Genomic DNA, 20204 nt, shown 5'->3' with positions numbered 1-20204 from the left:
CTGCAAGTCTGCCAATGATTATGAATACACATCTGCTACATTAGTCTTGCAAAGAAAAAGATAATAAAACAAGCAGTTGTATCAACAATGGAACAAATAACATTGTGTTTTGTCATGAAAAGACAATAGTACAGAGAAGCACAATACACGTTAATGTTCATCTAGAAAATAACATGAAGTCTATTATTAACCAACAGACTACAGCAATTATACTCCCACGATACAGATGAATGCCAGGACACCTGCATAAGAAAAAAAGAAATCCAAATGTTCAGGACACACGGTATGAAATCAACATGACGATATTCATATGATATAAGAATAAGCTACCTTCTCAGGCGCACTTTAGGATGATAAGTGCATCCATCTAATTTTTCTTGATCCGCTTTATCCTGTCAAATACAGCTATCAGAAAAGAAGAATCAGAACTTTTGATCTTCCCGCATGTTCTGGTAAAATCCCTCTCAGATAGTGATGCCATAAACTCTATACATGCTTCTTTGAGCTTATGGCCACTATGGCGTTGAGCTATGTCCATAAATTCATCAACATTCTCGATGCTAAGCTTCTTCGCTAGTATGCTCTCACACATTAATTTCAACCTGTCCATGGCATATGTATCTGCAGCAACTAGTAGGTTCTTGATCATCTCTATGTAGTCATGTCCCAGAGGATCAAACGTCTCAAGCAACATGTCTGTATAGATAAAATGCAAAAGAGACTTGAAAACCAAGGGTTTCATATCTTCCACTATCACAGATCCAGTCTCTGTCTCTCTGGTCATCGACCCATAGAACTTCTCCATGAAGACAGGAGACCGGGCAGCCAGAACAGCCTTATGTGCATCAAAGTTCTGCCCCTCAACAACAAATGTGACATCTGCTCCCTTCTTATCCTCCAGCAACTTGCCAAAATGCATTGTGAAGTCAGATGGTGGAATTGAGATTTCAGTCTGTGCCATATTTTGAAACAAGGTGGGTTTTCGTATCACAGTGAGGTCACAGTGAATGGTTACGTGATCATTATGGACAAACCACTGCTCGAGGAGGTCCCTCAGCAAGTAACCCATGTGCCTTATTGGTAGATATGAACCATCTGAGAGGTCGCTGGAGCTGAACAGGCATGATGCTTCACTCGAAAGCCACGACAACTGGCTGTCCATCTTGGGGTACCTGCTGCCCATGAACTGGATGTTGTAGTGTGCACTCACCTCAGCATTGCTACTCATTAGCTCCAAGCAGACAGCCACGCTGTTCCTAAATAGCAGACAAGTGCTGTTGGGGTAGAAGCGGATGGCCCAGTTGACGCCACCAACATTGAAGGTGGTTGACCTCGTGAAATTGCCAACGCTTATTAAGTTCTTCGTTAGGTTGTAGTCATCAATCTCAAAGGTGTGCGTGCCTGTATCGGCCTCCACGGTGAATGTTGATTCTGTGCTCCTATGTCCCAATGACATGCTTGATGTACCTTCTCCTTGCATACTGCAACATTCAATGGCAGAAGATACAAGGATTAGAAGATTGTATATTATATGTATATGGAGTCCGTAAGATTGCATAAATTTATATATCTGATTCCTCAATCCTCATAGAAAATACATAATGGAATAATCCAACAAATTCTAGGTAAGCTAGTTATTTTTTTTTTCATGTGATGTGCCATTCAGCAACTAATTCGTAAACTACTAGCCAGCAAAATACTATGCCTGTTCCAATTCCAACTTCCAAATGTGTGGGGTGTCGTCCAACTGGAACAAAGAGGCACTCGGCCCTAGCTGGGGTGCTGCTACACCACTGAAGAAAGCTACTAGCTTCTGTGCATCAACCATGGATGTGATGTGAGTATGTGAGTCTGAGTCCTCGATGTGGTGCTTGCCAATGCAAGGTTAGCCAGCTCGTCGGGATAGGAAGTTTGGCAGTTTGGGATCAAGGTTTTAAATAGCAGGTTAAGGTGTTTAGCGGTTTATGTCTAAAACAGCTAATAGCAGAGCTAAATTAGGCTATAGCCGGATATAACGGCTATACATGAACACAAATAGCGGTACCTTGTCTCAAAAGTCTATAGCGGGAGATTTAAAACTATATGGTTGGGATTGGGACACCTGCAGGCTGCAGCTGCAGGACCTATATCTGATCCCCCAGGAGGCTTCGATCATCAGCTTCTGCCCCACAGGCCCAAACGCAATGCTGAACATGGATGCCCGAGCTGTTCAGTGGGGCACTGCTTGCAGATCTGCAGCAAGCGTAGTTTTGGGCTCGATCGAGCGCATCCAGGTTGGTGACGTTGATCTGATCGAATTGTGGTGGCTGATCAGTGGGGGATCTTGCTTCGGCCGGCACAGATCGATCCCCCCCTCGCGGCACAGGCTGCGCGTGCTTCATGCCGCAGCGGCGAGCACTGCGGCTGATCTCCACTTCGATCTAGCTACAGCGGCACTACGCGCGGCAGGGCTAGATCGATACCGCGCCGGCGTGAAAACCCGCGTATGGCTACGGCGTCGCAAAAGGTTCCGCCGCCGCTGCCAACGTACTACACTTCGACGGCTCCGACCGGAAGCATGAAAGCACGTCGTTCTTCAAATCCCCAGTACAACTTCAAACCGCGATCACTCAGCAGGATCCAAGTGGGAAGAGAAGAAAAAAAAAAGCGCACAGCCAGCAAAACCCGTAGCGTTAGGGATTGGATAGGATCGGATCAGAGAGAGCCAAAAACACGATTTGGGAGAGGGAGCGAGAATTCCAAAGTCCAAACCAGAGAGATCAGAGCAAACCTCAGCTTAGCAGAGGCGATCGGATCGCCGATTCGCAGCTTGCAGTGGCCGACGAACGAAGCGCGGCGGGGCGGGAGTGGCGGCTCTTGGAGACGACAACGCGGCAACGCCTCTGTGAGCCGCCGGCCAGCTGCCGAGTGACTGGAAAGTGGAAACAGACGGATGGAGACTACTAGTACTCTCGCTCTCTCACTTGAAGGCTTGAAGCCCTAGCTACCTCTGACATCGCGCCGTCGGCCTGGATGCCGTCCGTTGCATCCGACGGCTGGCGTGCGGGCGCAGCGCAGCAGCCAGCGACAGCGACACGGCGAGGAGATGCCAGCAAGCTGGGCGACGAAGCAAAAACGGGGTGAGGGGAACTGGGCATCAACAGCGGAGCGCAGTGAAAAACGTGCGCACAATTTTCAGCTACCTGACATTTTCTGCCTCGGGCCCACCTGTTATCTTCTCTCCTCCTCTCCTCTCTCTCTCCACTTCACACTCCCTTCCACACCTTCTCGCACCCTCTTCTTTGTCAAGCCTGGCAATCCACGATGGTTCAGAGGGGTGGTTCTAAGTAGATGCTGTCGGAGCAGGCTGCCGGAGTTCCCATGCAGCTGCGAGGTTGGCCGCGGCGGCCCCCCTGTCCCTTTCCCTTCGAGTCAGGAGGTGGCCATGGCAAGGCAACGGCCGGTGGCTGGCAAATAGCTTGTCCTCGGTGTCCTTCGGCGTTCCTGTGGCTCGATGGTTTGTGTTATAAAACATATTGCCAGCGGTTAGGATTTTTCTCTTTCCGTCTCTAATGATCAACATAGTGGATTGAAAGTAGAGAACAAATATACACAAGATAGATTCCTCCTTATTTTCTTCTAGGATTAAGTCTGTACAACAGTTTGGATCTATGTGGCAAGCGTGGCTGTGGTGGGTGTCGCCTAGATCCACTACCGCCATTGCTAGATCCGACGGCTCCTAAGCGGAGAATGTCATCAGATGTAAGGATAAAAATAGAAAAAATTGAAAAACTCATAGATTATTTTCTACTTTTATATTTGAAATACGAAAATAAAAACAAGAATGGTAAAGTCAGATATGAAAACGAACACGAACTTACGAAATATCGATAATTCCGAAAACAAATCAATTCAAGCAGATTTATGTCGAACATGATCGATATACTTAAACTCAATACGGAATACTGACCCATAGTACCAAATGTATGACTACGTACATGCACAGTCAAGTTCAAGTGCATATAATAATTAAAAGGTACATGATCCTTGGTCTTAGATATTTAATACAATAGCTCACACATAAATATAAGTCTAAAACAAGCAATTAATAACTAGCAGGATAATAGAAATTAAAATTAGATATAGCAACTAAAATACCATTTTAGAATCTGAACTAAAATTAGATGTTATAGAAACATAAACTCGAACTGAGTTAGGATAACTTTATTGATCTTTTTGGAATACATGTTGTATTTCATTTTAAATATTTATTCAACCCTTTTTTTTTTGAGTAACAAAGATTTATTCGGTTGAGGTAAAAACTATCAAACGATTAACTTCGCAGATGGGGGTTTTAAATCGATGACCTTGATGATGCAGGCTTCCTGCCATTTTGCAACACCTCGTGAGGTCAAGGGAGATGAGGTTGGGTGTCGTACATATAAGAGAGGACACTTGGCCACTAGTAGAAATAACACAGCTGCATAGTGAGCAGCATGTAATTGGATTGTGTGACCTATGTAGTTCGCCAAATTCGGTTTAAAACAAATTCTGAATTTGAAATATTTCAAATTAAAAGTAGAAAAGTAGAAAGCGGTCAAAATATGTCTAAACCGTTTTCTATTTTATATTTGAAATACAAAACATCTAAAATACGAAAGTGAAAACGGCAAAAGCGGACAAGAAAATATGAATTCAATCAGATTAAATATAGAAATGATGAGGTTCGTTTCAGAATATTTCCATTCTGTTTTTATCCTTAATCGGATCTGCCGAGGGCGGTGTTCTTTGTGTTGGCGGCTTGCTGTGGCGAACTTTACAAGCCATGGTGTTGCGTTTCATCAAGCTCTGTGATGGTGATGTGGTGTGTGGCAGTGGAAGGGCTGGCTGGAGCACGCAGGGCTCAACAACTCAGATGTTCGTGCGAGGAGTGTGATGGCTGGGCCTATAGGCAACACTACACGGAGATGACGACAAGCCGTCCATGGTGATGATGGTGGGTGCATGCGATGCATTAAGCTAGGGCAAGGCTTGGTTGCACGGAGGTGACAACAAGCTATCCTTGGTGATGACAGTGAGGTGGTGCAGTGGCTAGGCTAATGCAAGGTTGCGTGGTGGCGATGGTATGGTGACCATGAAGAGCACGCGTGGCAAAGATAGCGTGCGTGTGGTGGAGCTACAACATGCATCGTGTGTAGCGTCCGCTACTGTAGTGCATGGGAGCCCAAGTGGAAGCAGCGTGGCTCGACAAGAATGGATTTGTGCGACTCGAGGTGGAAGAGGCAGCAATGGCAGTAGTGATAAAGAAGGCGCTTGGGGTTGGAGGTCCCCTTGGTTGTGTGCTAGGCTTGTGGACATCCAGGGCGACGATAATTGTGTGATGATGGGAGTGGTGGTACAATGATGATGTGATTGCATATACAAAGGTGAGGCACTGCTACAGTGGTGGTACAATTGTGATGTGATTCCACGAGGGTGGGACCCGCTGGTGAGACAGTGCCTGTGTCAACGACGTGGGACACGAAGGTGGGACCAAGGCGCCACGTCATGAACATGGGACCCATTGGTGGGACCACAGCCCCTCCTCCTCGAGGTGGTACACTACAATCTATGATGATTTAGTTTCGATGATCAGTGACATTGTTTCCATTTTTGTCGCTGTTCTTCGAGCCAAAACTCTATCACTTGTTAACCATGACGAAGCTACTAATTTCATCATCAAATGAACTAGTTCTATGTCGAAAATAGTAAGTGTCATTAGTGATTCGTCATTGATGAACGCATTTCTAGTAGTGATGTTTATGCTTATATTTTTCATGCACTAAACTTCGATGTTATTTGTTATCTTCTGGGTGCACAGTGGTGTCCAAGTTTGATTTGATTAAACATATGCTATCTATGCCTAACTTAAATAGGAGAATTGGTAAGTGGATTCTTGCATTATCAGAATTTGATTTGAGGTATGAATCGGCTAAAGCAGTTAAGGGTCAAGCTATAGCTGACTTCATCACTCATTATTGAGAAGGGGAGATAAGATTGTAAGAATTAACTCCTTTGGCTTTTTTCTTTGATGGATCTACATGAAAGCAAGGAGGAGGTGTCGGTATTGTGTTAATTTCTCCACAGGGGATGAGCTTTGAATTAATATGCTATTCCTATAAAACCAACATCTACTAATAATCAAGCTGAGTATGAAGCTATCTTTAAAGGAACTCAACTTCTATGTACATGAAGTAAAGGCTGAGTTTGTTGAAATATTTGGTGATTCTCAATTGGTGATTAATCAATTACTCGGCCTATATGAATACAAAGATGATATACTAAGGAAATATTATGAAGAATACCGAGAGCTTCTTATTTTTTTTCTTCTGTTATTATGAAGCATATCCCCATAAATCAGAATCAGGAAGCTAATCAACTAGCTCAAAGTGCTTTTGAGTATCGGCAGATTATTAAAGTTTTAGCTGATGAAGTTGTTGATGGGGAAGATTGGAGGAGAGATATCATTGAATATTTGAAGGATCCATCACAACCAGTGTCCAGGAAATTAAGGTATAAAGCTCTTAAATTTGTTCTTCTTGATGATCAGCTATATCATAGAACAGTTGATCGTGTACTCCTAAAGTGTCTTAACCAAGAAGAGGCTAAGATTTTGATGGGAGAGATTCATGAAGGAGTTTGTGGTGCACATCAATCTGCTCATAAGATGAAGTGGATGATTAGAAGAGCAGGATATTTTTGGCCAACTATGTTGGAGGATTGTTTTAAGTATTATAAGGGATGTCAAGAGTGCCAAAGGTTTGGCAATATTCAGAAATCTCCAGCATCGGTTATGAATGCTTTTGTAAAGCCATGGTCATTCGTAGGATGAGGAATAGATTTGATTGACCAAATTTTCCCATCATCAAGTAAGGGGCATAAATTTGTATTGGTAGCTATAAATTATTTTACTAAGTGGGTGGAAGCTATTCTTTGAAAGTGGCCTCATCGACTAATGTGATTGAGTTTATTTGAGAGCATATTATTTATAGAGTTGGAGTTCCTCAATCCATTACAACTGATCAAGGGGAGATGTTTACATCTAAACACTACTGCATACGGAGGCTTTGCCGAGAGCCACAGACTCTCGGCAAAGGCAATCCTGCTCTCGGCAAAGCCTTTGCCGAGAGGGACTCTCGGCAAAGCCCTATCGGCACATCTCTTATCGGCAAAATGGTCTTTGCCGAGAGTCATTCATCGGGCTCTCGGCAAAGAGTTTGCCGAGAGGCAAACCGAGCTCTCGGCAAAGAAAAGTAGCCGTTACGGCTGTTGGCGGTTGACGGCAACTTTGCCGAGAGCTACCTGACCAAGCTCTCGGCAAAGAAATTTAATTTTTTTTCCTGGGAAAGGTCTTTGCCGAGAGCTGGCAGGAGTGCTCTCGGCAAAGTATTTAATTTTTTTTTGAAACCTCTTTGCCGAGAGCCTCCAGAGGGCTCTCGGCAAAGCTGGTTATTTTGGCCATGTAGGTGGGCTTCTTTGCCGAGAGCCCTGGAGCCGGCTCTCGGCAAATCGACCATTTTTCAGCTTTGCCGAGAGTCCCTCTCGGCAAATCGACCACTTTTTCTGCTTTGCCGAGAGCTGCTCTCGGCAAATGGACCAAAATATTTTTTTTTCTATTTTTTCATCCAATTTCTACTGAGAAGATCATATGACACATATATTTCCAGAAAATAATATATTTCACATCCAGGAGCCTATAGCTCACATAATCGACATCGATGACAATATATACCACATAAATGATTATTTCCATCACTTTGTCCATCGTAACAAGTTCAAATACTCCAAACTAAAGTCACATACATCCAAACTAACTCCAACATGTTCAATAACCACATTCCACAAAGTTCACATGTTTAAACAAAATAAATCCATCACCACATAGTCCACATACTCCAAACTAACTGCATCTCAAGCTAAGTCGACCTGACTCACTGTGAAGGCCCCCAATTGATACGAGGGACACCTTGGCCGCGTACCGCAGGAGAGCCATCATCTGGAGGTGTCGGCGAGATGGCAGGTGTTGGAGAAATGCCAGGTGCCGCATTTGAACCCGCTGACGGAGGCTGCACAAAGGACAACATAGTTTATTAGACAAGATGACGGCAATAACTAGTTTAGGACTTACTTGTGTCATTGAGTTTCCTCACAGGAGTATTAATAGGAGTAGTAAATACATGAGAGGGTGGCCGTGGAGCCAGTAGCGTAGCTGGAAGGGCTACACCCGTTTGGGCCCCAACCGACTGTAGGAACGCTATCATATCTGCCATCTGTTGCTGATGGGCAAGCTGGTCGGCCTCTCGCTGGCGCTCTTGAGCCTCCAACCGCTCAGCCATCCTTTGCTGCTCGGCCCTTGATGCTTCGAGCTCAGCCTACAACATTGGAAATCAAATGTTAGAGTAATGCAAAGGTAACAAAAGCAACGCGAAGTAGAACTATTGAAAAATGATGAACAACCTGGAGTGCGTCGACCCGGTGCTGTGCCGGCTCCGGCCGTGGGCGTACGGGTGGGCGGATGCTCACGCTCGTGGTCGATGCTCGGATCTGGGAGAGGGTGGGTGTAGTCGACCTGTCGATGACGCTGTTGCCAATCCAGTAGCGCCCATGCTTCTTGCCGCCTCCTATCCTCATGACAAGGTCTCCATCAATGTCATCGGTGGATGGATCGTAGTCCGGGCCATGGACCTGCCTTGCCGCCTGCGCGTAGGCGGTGACCTTGTCGTAGACGCCCGCGTTGGTGTACGCCTCGGGCGGGTCGTCCACGCTGAAGGAGACGTCAGACGACGCCAGGCCCTTGTGGGACATGCCATACGCGGCGAACAAGGAGCAAGGCTGTCCCCCGTGTGCCGCCGACTGCGAGAAAGATAGCAACAGGGTTACAAATGAGGCATAATTGAATGAATTGAAACATTACCACGTACCCATGCTTGTGCGTATCCAGAGAGGCTGCGGTTCCCCTGATGGTGTGCTACACCAGGCATACGTCGACGCCTTTCCTGGGCCGCCCTGTGCGCCTCACGAAACACGGGGTCCAGCCACTTGTCCACCATCGCCTCCCAGGCGTCAGGACAGTTAGCGCACCACCAGGCCCTCATCTTCACATTAAGTATGTTACATATAAGAATATGAAACAATGCACTGATAGAAGGCTAAGGAATCAATATGAGAATCTACCTCTTCATCCATGTACTGCTCACGGGTCAAATCTATTTCCCTTGCCTCCGCCTTGGTCTTCCTCTGTCCAAGCCTCGTCGCATAGTAGTTGATGACGGTCTGGACGCGCACGTCGTAGTGCATCTCACTGACGCGCGTCCTTGCAGACGCGGCAACCACGGTGTCGGCATAGTCCTGGTCAATTCCATCCTCTAGTTTGAAGTGGCGCTGCATATAGACATGGCATTATTGCAATGATAGACCAAAGATGCAATGTATTGAGACTTGTAGTGCGAGGAAGACTTACCCAGAACTCCTTGATAACCTTATTGGCCACATTGCCTTCTTGCGTGTCGGTGGCGGCCGCGTAGTGAGCAAACGTGTAGGCCGGCTCCTCCTTCCCCGCGAACTTGACAATTCCAGGGAAGTGTTCCCTGCACAAGAGACCTAGGATGCTGTTGACATGGCGAGTGCCACCACGTGCCCCTGACACAATAGTCCAGTTCCTGTAAAAGTCATTAAGAAAACATTTAAGTTTATATCTCCATGATCAACATACCATAGGAAGTAGTAATAGTATGTAAGTAACTTACTTAGTCCCCTCGGGACGAATCACAGCGCGTAGGGCTGGGTGTGGTGGCTGAGGGAGGGACGCGGGTCCTCGCAAGTAGACACTCGACGTAGTCGAGGAAGTGCTACCTGCAGTCCTGCCCTCTGCCCCTGCCTCCTCCTCCTCCTCCTCCTCCTCCTGCTCCTGCTCCTGCTCCTCCTGGACCCTCTCAGCACCTGCCTCCTCCTCCACCTCGTCGTCCTCCTCCTCCTCTACAGGAGGCGTCACAGGAGGAGGAGGCACCGGCTGGCGGCTCCTGCGTCCACGCCTCCTCTGAGACGGCTCCGGAACGTCCTCTTCAACTACAGGACGCGTCCTTCGAAAGAGCGACGCCACGCTCCTCTGACGGCCGCCCACCATCTTTGTTCAATGACCTGCAGTTCAAAGGAATAAAGAAGCAATTAGATATACATTCATAATAAATAAAGTATGACATGTATTACAAAATTATAAAGTATCTGCATGTACAACAAAATTAGAAAGTATTACATGTACCATCATAGCTCTCATTATCACTATCAACATTATCGAAGTAATCATCATTATCCGAAGGAGAAGTGTCGTCGTTGTCATTGCCTTCATGTAATCGATCAAGCATTTGTAAGTCCTTTGCATTTCGCACCTCATCAGCTGCATCATCATCATCAACCACAACCACATCCATTCCTATCGCTTCAGTTAAGTCTATCACCAACCTCCCTTCTAGCTCCTCTTCTTGAAAGAACTCTCCTTCATACGTGTTTGGGTTGAAGTTGTAATCTTCATCGTTCGGTATAGGTAGTCGGCCATGTGGCGATACCTTGTGCACAATGTACCAACCCTTGAGATCAACATTGGTTTGGCAAGCATAGGAGAGATAATAAACCTGTGTGGCCTGTGACGCCACAATATACACATCTTCTCCTAGATAGGCAGAATCCTGTCGAATTTCGACAAGGCCGAGATGAGGGGTCTTTCTTGTTACTGTAGGATCAAACCAATGGCATTTGAATATGACAGCACGAAGATTTGTGCGTCCATAGAATGAAATTTCAAACATTTCTTCAACTCTTCCATAATAGTCTAGGCCATCAGTGCCAGGCGTCAAAACTCCACTATTTGTGGTTCTTCGATTGGGCCGACTTCGCTCATATGCTGATGTGTGAAATCGATACCCATTGACATCATAACTAGTATATGACTTAACCTTAAAGGCTAGGCCGCCGGCAACCTGTCTGAGCTCATCACTCATAGACGCATCGGTGCGGGACTGCAAGTTCAAGCAGGATAGATCGCTCTATTAGTTGAACATACGAGGTACTGAATAAAAAGAGGTATTTTCAACAGTACCTTGGTTTTGAACCAACCAATGAAATCAGGGCTCCCTGGCCCCGCACCCTTTGAGAGAAGGGTATCTAATTCTTGCGGGGTAGGGTCCCTTGCTTGTTGCCAGTACTGATGAAGAAATTCCCTGTAACGAGAATCGAGGTTAGAAGGAGAATTCTAAGGAATTATTGAAACTAGTATGTTAAGAACTTACCCAATGTACGGGTCCACCTCGTCAAGGTTGGTCAAGACATATAGCATGATACAACGCCAGTCTTTCATCGTCAATTTCTTTGTGGTTGGTGCACTTGCCCTTCCAAGTTGCCCTCTGAAAAGGCTTAGGGTCGATTCATTTTCGTCTTCATTGTAACGAGGGGTTGGATTATGCACGCTTGGAAGCATCTCAGAATAGTACAATGTTGTGAAGTTTGAAACCTCCTCCAAAACGAATGCACTTGCAATGGAAGCCTCAATTTTGCCTTTGTTTCTGCATTTTTTGCGAACAGTCTTGAGTGTTCTCTCGACTGTATAGCACCAATGGCCCTGCACAGGCCCCCCCATTCGTGCCTCATACGGAAGGTGCAATATCAAATGTTGCATCGGATTGAAGAAGCTGGGTGGAAAGATCTTCTCTAGCTTACAAAGCAAGACAGGTGCCGCTTTTTCTAAGTCTTTAATCACGGTCCGAGATATTTCCTTAGCACAAAGCTGTCGGAAGAAGAAGCTCAACTCTGCCAACACTATCCATACACCCTCAGGGACAAAGCCTCGAACCATCGCCGGAAGAAGCCGCTCAATCCATACGTGAAAGTCATGACTCTTCATCCCGTTGACTTTTAGAGTACTTAAGTTCACTCCCCTCCTCACATTCGCTGCATACCCATCAGGGAACATTAGCGTCTGAATCCATTGAAGGACTTCCCTCCTTTGTTTGGCAGTCAAGACGTAATCAGCCTTAGGTCGTTTCCAATTCTTTCCGTTTGCAGGAGGCCGCATCACTTGAGTTGGCCTATCGCATAATGTTGCCAGGTCCACTCTAGCCTTAGGGTTGTCCTTTGACTTTTCAGTTTCCATCAGGGTTGCCCACAGTGCCTCGGCGACATTCTTTTCAGTGTGCATTACATCAATGTAATGTGGCATAAGAAGATCCTTATAATAGGGGAGCCTCGTCAAGCCCGATTTATGAGTCCACATATGATGCTCATTATACCCTTCGAAACGATCAACTCCTTCCTCAAGCATGAGAGCCTCTATCTGATCATAAACCTCAGCACCAGTGAACATTTGCGGCTGAGGATCTGTCACTACGACACCTTTCCTAAAGTTCTTAATGTCATGCCGAAATGGATGGTCAATAGGGAGGAATTGACGGTGTTGGTCAAATGACGAATACTTGCCACCCTTGTTGAGCCAGATGAACTTCACACGATCCTTGCATAATGGACATGGGAATTTACCGTGAACACACCAGCCACAGAATATACCGTACGCTAGGAAGTCATGTATGGAGTACTGGTACCAAACATGCATTTTGAAGGGCTTCTGTGTAGCCCGATCATATGTCCATACCCCTTCGTTCCAAGCACTGATTAATTCATCAATCACAGGCTCCATGAACACACCCATATGTTTCCCTGGGTGCCCAGGAATTATCAACGACAAGAATATGTGCTCACGTCGGAAGGCGACACCGGGGGGGAGATTGAGTGGGATAACAAACACAGGCCAACATGAGTATGGGGCAGCCATCAATCCATAGGGATTGAACCCATCTGTTGCCAGCGCAACACGCACATTACGAGCCTCTTCTGCTTTGTCATGGTGAATTTTATCAAAGTGGACCCATGCTTCACCATCAGCCGGATGCACCAGCTTATCAGGATTGTATCGTTTGCCCTCTTTATGCCACGTCATCTGTTTCGCATATGTCTCGCTCATGTATAGCCGTTGGATCCTCGGAACGAACAGGAGGTGGTGTAGGACTTTGACGGGGATCGCAAGTTGTTTCTTCTGGCCATCCCCAGAGTCAGCCTCTAGATATCTGGAGGAGTTGCACTTTGGACAGTATTTTGCATCCTTGTAATCTTTCCTAAATAGAACACATTTTTTTGGACAGACATGTATCTGCTCGTAGGGCATCTTAAGTCCAGCAAGGAGTTTCTGGCACTCGTACAAGTTCTTTGGCAGAACGTGGTCAGTTGGTAGCAGGCTACCAACCACAGTCAGCATTACATTGAAGAATTCTCGACTCATGTTAGCATCGGACTTAAACGCCATCAAGCGTCCGATGGCATCGAGCTGACAAATGTCAGTTTGACCGTGAAGAGGTTTCTGTGCTGAAGACAACATGTTGTAGAACGCCTTTGCACATTCCTCGGTCTCCTCATCTGCACGTCCATCAAAGAACTGTGCCTGCTGATAGTCATCTAACATGTCTGCGACCCCGGCATCATCATCAACATGCTCGATGCGTGGTCTGACGACCTCCTCTCTTGTCCGATGGGCTTCACCATGGTAGACCCACCGAGTATAGTTCGGCATAAATCCATTCTTCAAAAGGTGTTGACCCATTCTTATCTTGTCTTGCCATCTCCTATTTGCACATTTCATGCAGGGACACAACACTCTATTGCTTCCTTTCGTAGCCGGTCCAAATGCACTCTCCAAAAAAGCCTCAGTCTTCGTGAACCATTCATTGGTGAAATCAGTCTGACTTCTACGGCCCGTGTACATCCACTGACGATCATCCATCCTCTAACATATATAGCGACGAGTAATGTGACTTGCAGATAAAAGGTGTACCTAACATCTAATAGGATAGGATAGGTCCTAATCCCACCCGCGTATGCGTAGTAGGGTTAGTTTCCATAGTCTGCTCTGATCCGAGACAGAATTTCGGCAGCACCTCCCCGCTGTTCTCCAGATACACGTCCTACCATGGAGAGTGTGTATCCGAAGAACAACGTCGAGGTGATGCCGAAACTCTATGTCGGATATGAGCAAACCATGGAAACTAACCCTACTACGCATACGCGGGCTGTCCAAAGAACGTGGACAATCCGAAACTGATACGGTCAGAGAGATATGCAGTAATCTGCATACCTCCAACCGTACCTATTTCGGACGGGAGACGCCTAACTGGGTCACGTGATCTACGACAAGAAACCCTAAACCCTAAAAAAGAATGCAGGTAAAGTAGAAGATGCGGGACGAGAGGGTATACCTAGTGCGAAGGTGTAGCAGAGACACTCCGGGTCCGCTCCTATGCACACACCTCTCTGCAAAATGAAACACACATTTAAGGTCAAATTTTCGGCAGCACCTCCCCTGCGTGGAGAGGAACCCAAACAGAAAACTAGACAGCTTAAACCCCTCCTGTTTCATAAAAAAAACAGCCTACAGAAACTACTGGAATCAAAACAATGCTGGAACCTAGCCATTATATAATCCAACAAAGTATGTCGTATGCAGTGGCAGCAGGGAAGACTAGTGATAAAAGATGGTTGCCCTGACACCTAAAGGCCCAATCAACCAGCTCTGAGGACGTGCCCACTGCAGCAATACCTGCATTACAAACAATCTGATCTACTCCCACAGAAGCAATACCTGCATTACAAACAATATGATCTCCTAGGGTAGTATAATTGAGCTATCCCAGTGCAATACATGAGGATGAGATGTTCCTATACACCTATGGCAGCAACCTACAGAATCAATAAAACAACAGAACAGATTAATACAGAAGACAACACGAATCCGTTTTCATTTCTAGTTTCCAATCTTAGTTGCACAAGAAGCATGAAACTAGACCTGATTTTCAGACAGACCAACCAAGACCCTCGTGCTAGTCTCAGTAACTCGCTGACCCTGCCTATATGACGCCAACCCAACAACAAATCATTCAGTGTCGCAGAGCAGGGGTGGATCCAGAAAAGGGACATGGCCTACCCACTGGGTTGGAAGAGAGCCTGGGAAGGACCAATGCCGAGAGGGGGTAGGAAGGGAAGGGAGCAGCAGATGGGGATGGAAGGGAAGAGAACGAGTACCACGGGGACGCTCCTGTTTGAGCTCGTGGGCGGCGGGAGAGGGGACGGCGGCTGCGACGATGGGCGAGGGGTGGGGACGACGGCTGCTACGGCTCGGGCAAGTACGGCGACTGGCGAGCGCACGGCAGGGATGGCAGCCCAGACGGCGGCCGGAATCCGACGACGCGAGCCACGGTCGCGGCGGGGCGGGGCGGCCGGAATCGGACGGCGCAAGTCGCGCTCGGCGGGGCGGGGCGGAGTACGGCGCGGCGGGGCGGGGCGGAGTCCGGCGGGGCGGGGCGGAGTACGGCGCGGCGGGGCGGAGCGGAGTCCGGCGAGCCGCGCTCAGAAGCTGCCTTCGGCGCTCAGAAGCCGCGCTGAGAGATACGGGAGAGAGAGAGGTTCGGGAGAAGCCGCACAGGTGAGCTGCTCGGGGCTGTTCGGGAGAGTTCGGAGGACAACCATATACGACATGCTTTGCCGAGTGTGCAAGATCTGACACTCGGCAAACCTTTTTTTTTCAAAATCAGTTTAAAATTATTTAAAATGGTTATTCACTACTTCCTCTATTCCAAATTGTAAGTCATTCCAAGAATCTTAGAGAGTCAATTTAAAGCACTATTCATTTTTTATTTGTCGTGTATTAAATTCACTATACAAAAATTACTTAAAGTACTGTTCTTTTTTTATTTTTGAAATTAATTTGCCGAGAGCTTCTCTCTGACTCTCGGCAAAGAGAGTTCTTTGCCGAGAGCCTGGGCAAGGGCTCTCGGCAAATTTTTCTTTTTTTTTTGTATTTTAGCCACCAAATTTTTCTGTATGCTCCCTAGTTAGAGTTATCCAACGTATTCAAGTTTGGTGTAATTTTATCAATATTTGCTATATTTTATGGTTTTTGTTCATTTAATTGAATTTTTTAAAAAAATATAGGTTCGAACTGCGAGTGCATGAAATAACACGTTTCTTAGCATGAAATGTTGATATTCATGATACTAACCCTAATTCGAGGCTGCGTGCAAGAAAACACCCTAGTTCTCGCACGTTTTTTTCGCAAAACCTGACTTGTAAGATGGTGGCGAACATATTTTAAATTATACAAAATTCAAACGAGTTCAAAAAATCGTGAAACTTGGTGAAGTGTGAGGATATCACATGTGTAGTTTATGGTAAAATTTTGAGAAAGTTTCGTGCACGACGTCACGTCGGATGTTTAGAAACCACATATCTCCACATATGTTTTAAGATCTCACTAGAAGAGATGTGTGGTTTCTAAACATCCGACGTGACGCCGTGCACGAAACATTCTCAAATTTTTACCACAAGCTACACATGTGATATGATGACATCTTGTTCCGTTTCGTGATTTTTTGAACTCGTTTGGATTTTCCATAATTTAAAACCTATTCCGCACCGTCTCAAAAGTCAGAGTTCGCGAAGGAAACGTGCGAGAGATAGGATGTTTTCGTGCACAAGGCCTTGAATTAGCGTAAGTACTATGAATATCAACTTTTCGTGCATAGAAACACGTGATTTCATGCACTTGCAGTTCTAAATTAGATTTTTCAAGAAATTCACGGAAACGAAAAAAGCAAGAAATATAGCAAATATTGATAAAATTATACCAAATTTGAATATGTTGCATAACTTTAACTAGGGAGCATTTGAGAAAAGTTTGGTGGCCAAAAAAAATAAATAAAATAAATTTGCCGAGAGCCCATGCCGTAGCTCTTGGCAAAGAACCCTCTTTGCCGAGAGCTAAACCATGGCTCTCGGCAAAGACCTAGGTTTGCCGAGAGCCTAACGGGACTCTAGGCAAAGGAAACGGTGTTAGCGCCGTCAGACTCTTTGCCGAGAGCTCTAGATAGGCTCTCGGCAAAGAGCCCAATATGCCGAGAGTTTCCGTATGCCGAGAGTCTGGCTCTCGGCAAAGACATCTTTGCCGAGAGTCTTTATTCGCCGAGAGTGACCGTGGGCAAATTTTGAGTTTGCCGAGAGTCCAATAGAAAGCTCTCGGCAAACCTAAAAGCTCTAGGCAAATCTAGTGTTTCCCGTTGTGAAAGAGTTCAAAGATTTTGCTGCCCGTACAGGTTTTAAGTTGATTAATTCATCTCCTTATTATGCCCAAGCTAATGGACAAGTTGAAGCCTCTAATTAGATCCTCATTAAGATTATCAAGAAGAAGATTAAGGAATGTCCAAGGAAGTGGCATTTGATACTCATTGAAACTCTTTGGTCTTATAGGATGGCATGCCATGTGTCGACTAAATGTTCACCTTATGAATTAGTCTATATGGGCTTGAAGTTGTGTTGTTATAGGAGATTAGCTTAGAGCATCTCTAGCAGGCTACCTAAACTCACTACCTATCCTAAATTTGGGTAGTGGAGGTCAAAAAAACGTCTCCAACAGACTACCTAGTTTTGTTGGCCCAACAAATTTTCCCCCAACAAATTTTCCCTCCCACTACCTACATCTGTTGGGCCAACGAAAAAGACTACCTAAAATTCCCTTCGACCTTTTCCTCCCATAGCTACTCGAAAGCACCCGATGCCGCACGTTGCAAGGAGCACCTCTGGGGAGCCGCCACCGGTCCTCACCAGGGAGCCATCGTCGGATCCAACCGCCGCCGACGTGCTGCTTCTTCCTTGGACCTCCCCCACCATCTCCTCCCTATCTTCGGTGAGACCTCACACCACTATCTCCGGCGAGCCACACATCCCTGCCTTTCTCGGCCCCGATGCATGACGACACCCTTCTCGCCATGGCCATGAGGTTCCCGTGCGACTCCGGCAGTCCTCCCTGACTTTCTCTACCCCGATGCATGATGCGCCCCTCCCCTTTCCCTGCCTCGATGTATGACGCGCCCCTCCCCTCCCTGCCATGGACTAGTTCATCCATGACAGAAAGACAAGGAAGAGGAAGTTAGAGGATGACACATGGGACCACACGTCATTCTCTACTAGGATTAATCTAGGTAGTCTAATTTAGGTAGTGCTATTGGAGTTGAGAGCAAAATATAGGTAGTATAAAAATAGGTGGCTACCCAAATAGAGAAATATGTAGTATGTTTTAGGTAGTATTGCTGTAGATGCTCTTAGGGTCTCGGAGCAAGATAAGTTGATAGCCGATGATTATAGAAATCTTATATTGGATAATTTAGGTGATCTGAATTTTCATCGGCTAAAAGCTTTTGGAAAATATCAGAGCTAACAAGATTAAAATCGCCAATTTTTATAATCAGAAGGTACGAGAAAGGAAATTCAGTGAAGGTTAATTAGTTTGATAAATGATTTTGCCGATCGGATCTAAAGATAGCAGATTTTGTAAATGGTCGCCTAACTGGGAAGGGCCATATCGGATTACAAGTGTTGCTCCTAGGAATGCTTGCTTCTACGAAACTTTAGAGGGAGAAGAATATTCCAGAGCTGTCAATAGGAAATATTTTAAGAAGTATTACCCTAGTGTTTGAGTCGATCTACTCTGATTGATCAAGACGGTTAGGAAGAAAATTTTTCGATAGCCGATACAGTGAGTATCGCCTTTAGTACAAAATTCAGAAGTTTTGACGATTGAAATAGCTGATACGGTGAGTATCGCCTTCAGTGTAAAATTTAGAATTGTAACTGAATATAGCTGATACGATAAGTATCGCCTTTAGAGCAAAATCAAGAATAGAAAAGAAGTTTTTGTTGATTCAGAAACATATTAGATTGCCTCGATGGGCAATATCACAGGAATAAGAGAGAGTACTAAATCGGTCAAAGCAAACAGAGATTAAGTCTGATAAATTACAAGTGTGAAGCGAATACACTGAAATATTTGGATTACATGTTTTAAGGCAGACATAATAGAATTTAGAGTTGAAAGCCTAATGCTATCTACTTTGGCTATTTGTTGATGATCTTCTTCGGCTGATCCAGGAATCTTGGCTTTCTTTTCTGTCTTGATTTTGTCTAACTTGGTCTTTAAGCTTGCCATAATTCTCTTTTGATCGGCTAAGGATGCAGGAATCTTGGACACAGCTTCTTTCTGCTTAATTGTATCATCAACAATCTTCACTCTAGCTAACAGTTGTGATCTTTCTTCATTAAGAGTAGTTAATTCTTTGTTGATCTCAACAGGGTATTCTTTAAGAAGATCGATTGTTTTCTTAACTGATAATATTTCTTGGATGCATTGGCCTTCAGCAGCAGTTGAGTTTTTTTGGGCTCCCCCGGCTGCAAGTATGGATTGGGTACTGAAGAATTTGGGACCATTGCCTTCTAAGAATGCAGCCGGTTGGATCATCTCTTTCAGAAAAGAGGGAAGGTCATCTTTGATTTGATTAAAAATTTCCCTAATTGATCCTACATCTTGAATCAAGATTGAAATGTCCAGCTCAAGATGGGTGATCAACCTCTGCAATTGAGCTTTGATATCATCACGTATCATTGGAGGTGTATCTTCTGGGACTAGAACTATTTCTTCATCAATATATTCATCCAGGGAGAATGGCAGATAAGGTGAAGAAACTTGCTCCTGCGTAAAGATGAGTTAGTATTCATCAGAACATATCATTAATGAAATTAGATACTATAGCATACCTGATCTACTGAAACCATATCAAGACTGGGAATAGCTGATGAGGTTGCTTCACGGAGTTGAAGACCTGAGTTTATAAATGTAAGTTAGTATGTTTGAGAGAATAAAAGGATTTGTCCTATCGGCTGTTATTAATATTACCTGAAGAAATTTCTAGGGTAATGTCTGGGTTAGGGTTGACATCCTCATCACTACTAGAAAAGGATAGACCTGCCAATGGGTCAGACTCGGGTTCCCTTTCATCATCAGGCTTCTAAGCAGCATCCTAGAAAAGATCAAGAGTTAGTCGACGCATGGTTGTAATGTATAGTTATGAAGTTAGAAGAAGTTTATCTCAATAGCTGCATCAACTAAGATTTGAGTTGTTTAGAAGAAGTAACTTTGACCCTCTTTGAAGTTGTCTTCTGAGAAATAGTTGATTGCTTTCTTTTTAGTTTAGCAATCAGCTGATCATCAAGAAGATCTGATGCTGGTCTTTTCATCAAGGCTCTTAGGGAAGGTGCATTCCAGCCTA

General features: G+C 45.3%; 1 protein-coding gene across 1 annotated transcript; it reads right to left on the bottom strand.

Moving 5' to 3' along the window:
- On the bottom strand, nt 368–8011 carry LOC8072172 (BTB/POZ and MATH domain-containing protein 2). The gene is made up of 4 exons (XM_002444008.2): nt 7954–8011; nt 2988–3129; nt 2771–2911; nt 368–1481 (listed from the first exon to the last, which is right to left on the bottom strand). The coding sequence occupies exons 1-4, from the start codon at nt 8009–8011 to the stop codon at nt 368–370; spliced, it is 1455 nt and encodes a 484-aa protein (XP_002444053.2).

This window comes from Sorghum bicolor, chromosome 7, assembly GCF_000003195.3.
Source record: "Sorghum bicolor cultivar BTx623 chromosome 7, Sorghum_bicolor_NCBIv3, whole genome shotgun sequence".
Lineage (NCBI taxonomy): Eukaryota > Viridiplantae > Streptophyta > Magnoliopsida > Poales > Poaceae > Sorghum > Sorghum bicolor.
This window is presented reverse-complemented; position numbering and strand designations above follow the sequence as displayed.

Coding starts and splice junctions, on each gene's coding strand:
- LOC8072172 (XM_002444008.2), bottom strand. CDS start 8,011: ATGGCTCTCCTGCGGTACGCGGCCAAGGTGTCCCTCGTATCAATTGGG. Junction 2,912..2,987: donor CCGACGGCGCGATGTCAGAG/GTAGCTAGGGCT, acceptor TCCACTTTCCAG/TCACTCGGCAGCTGGCCGGC. Junction 1,482..2,770: donor ATCGCCTCTGCTAAGCTGAG/GTTTGCTCTGAT, acceptor TGAATGTTGCAG/TATGCAAGGAGAAGGTACAT.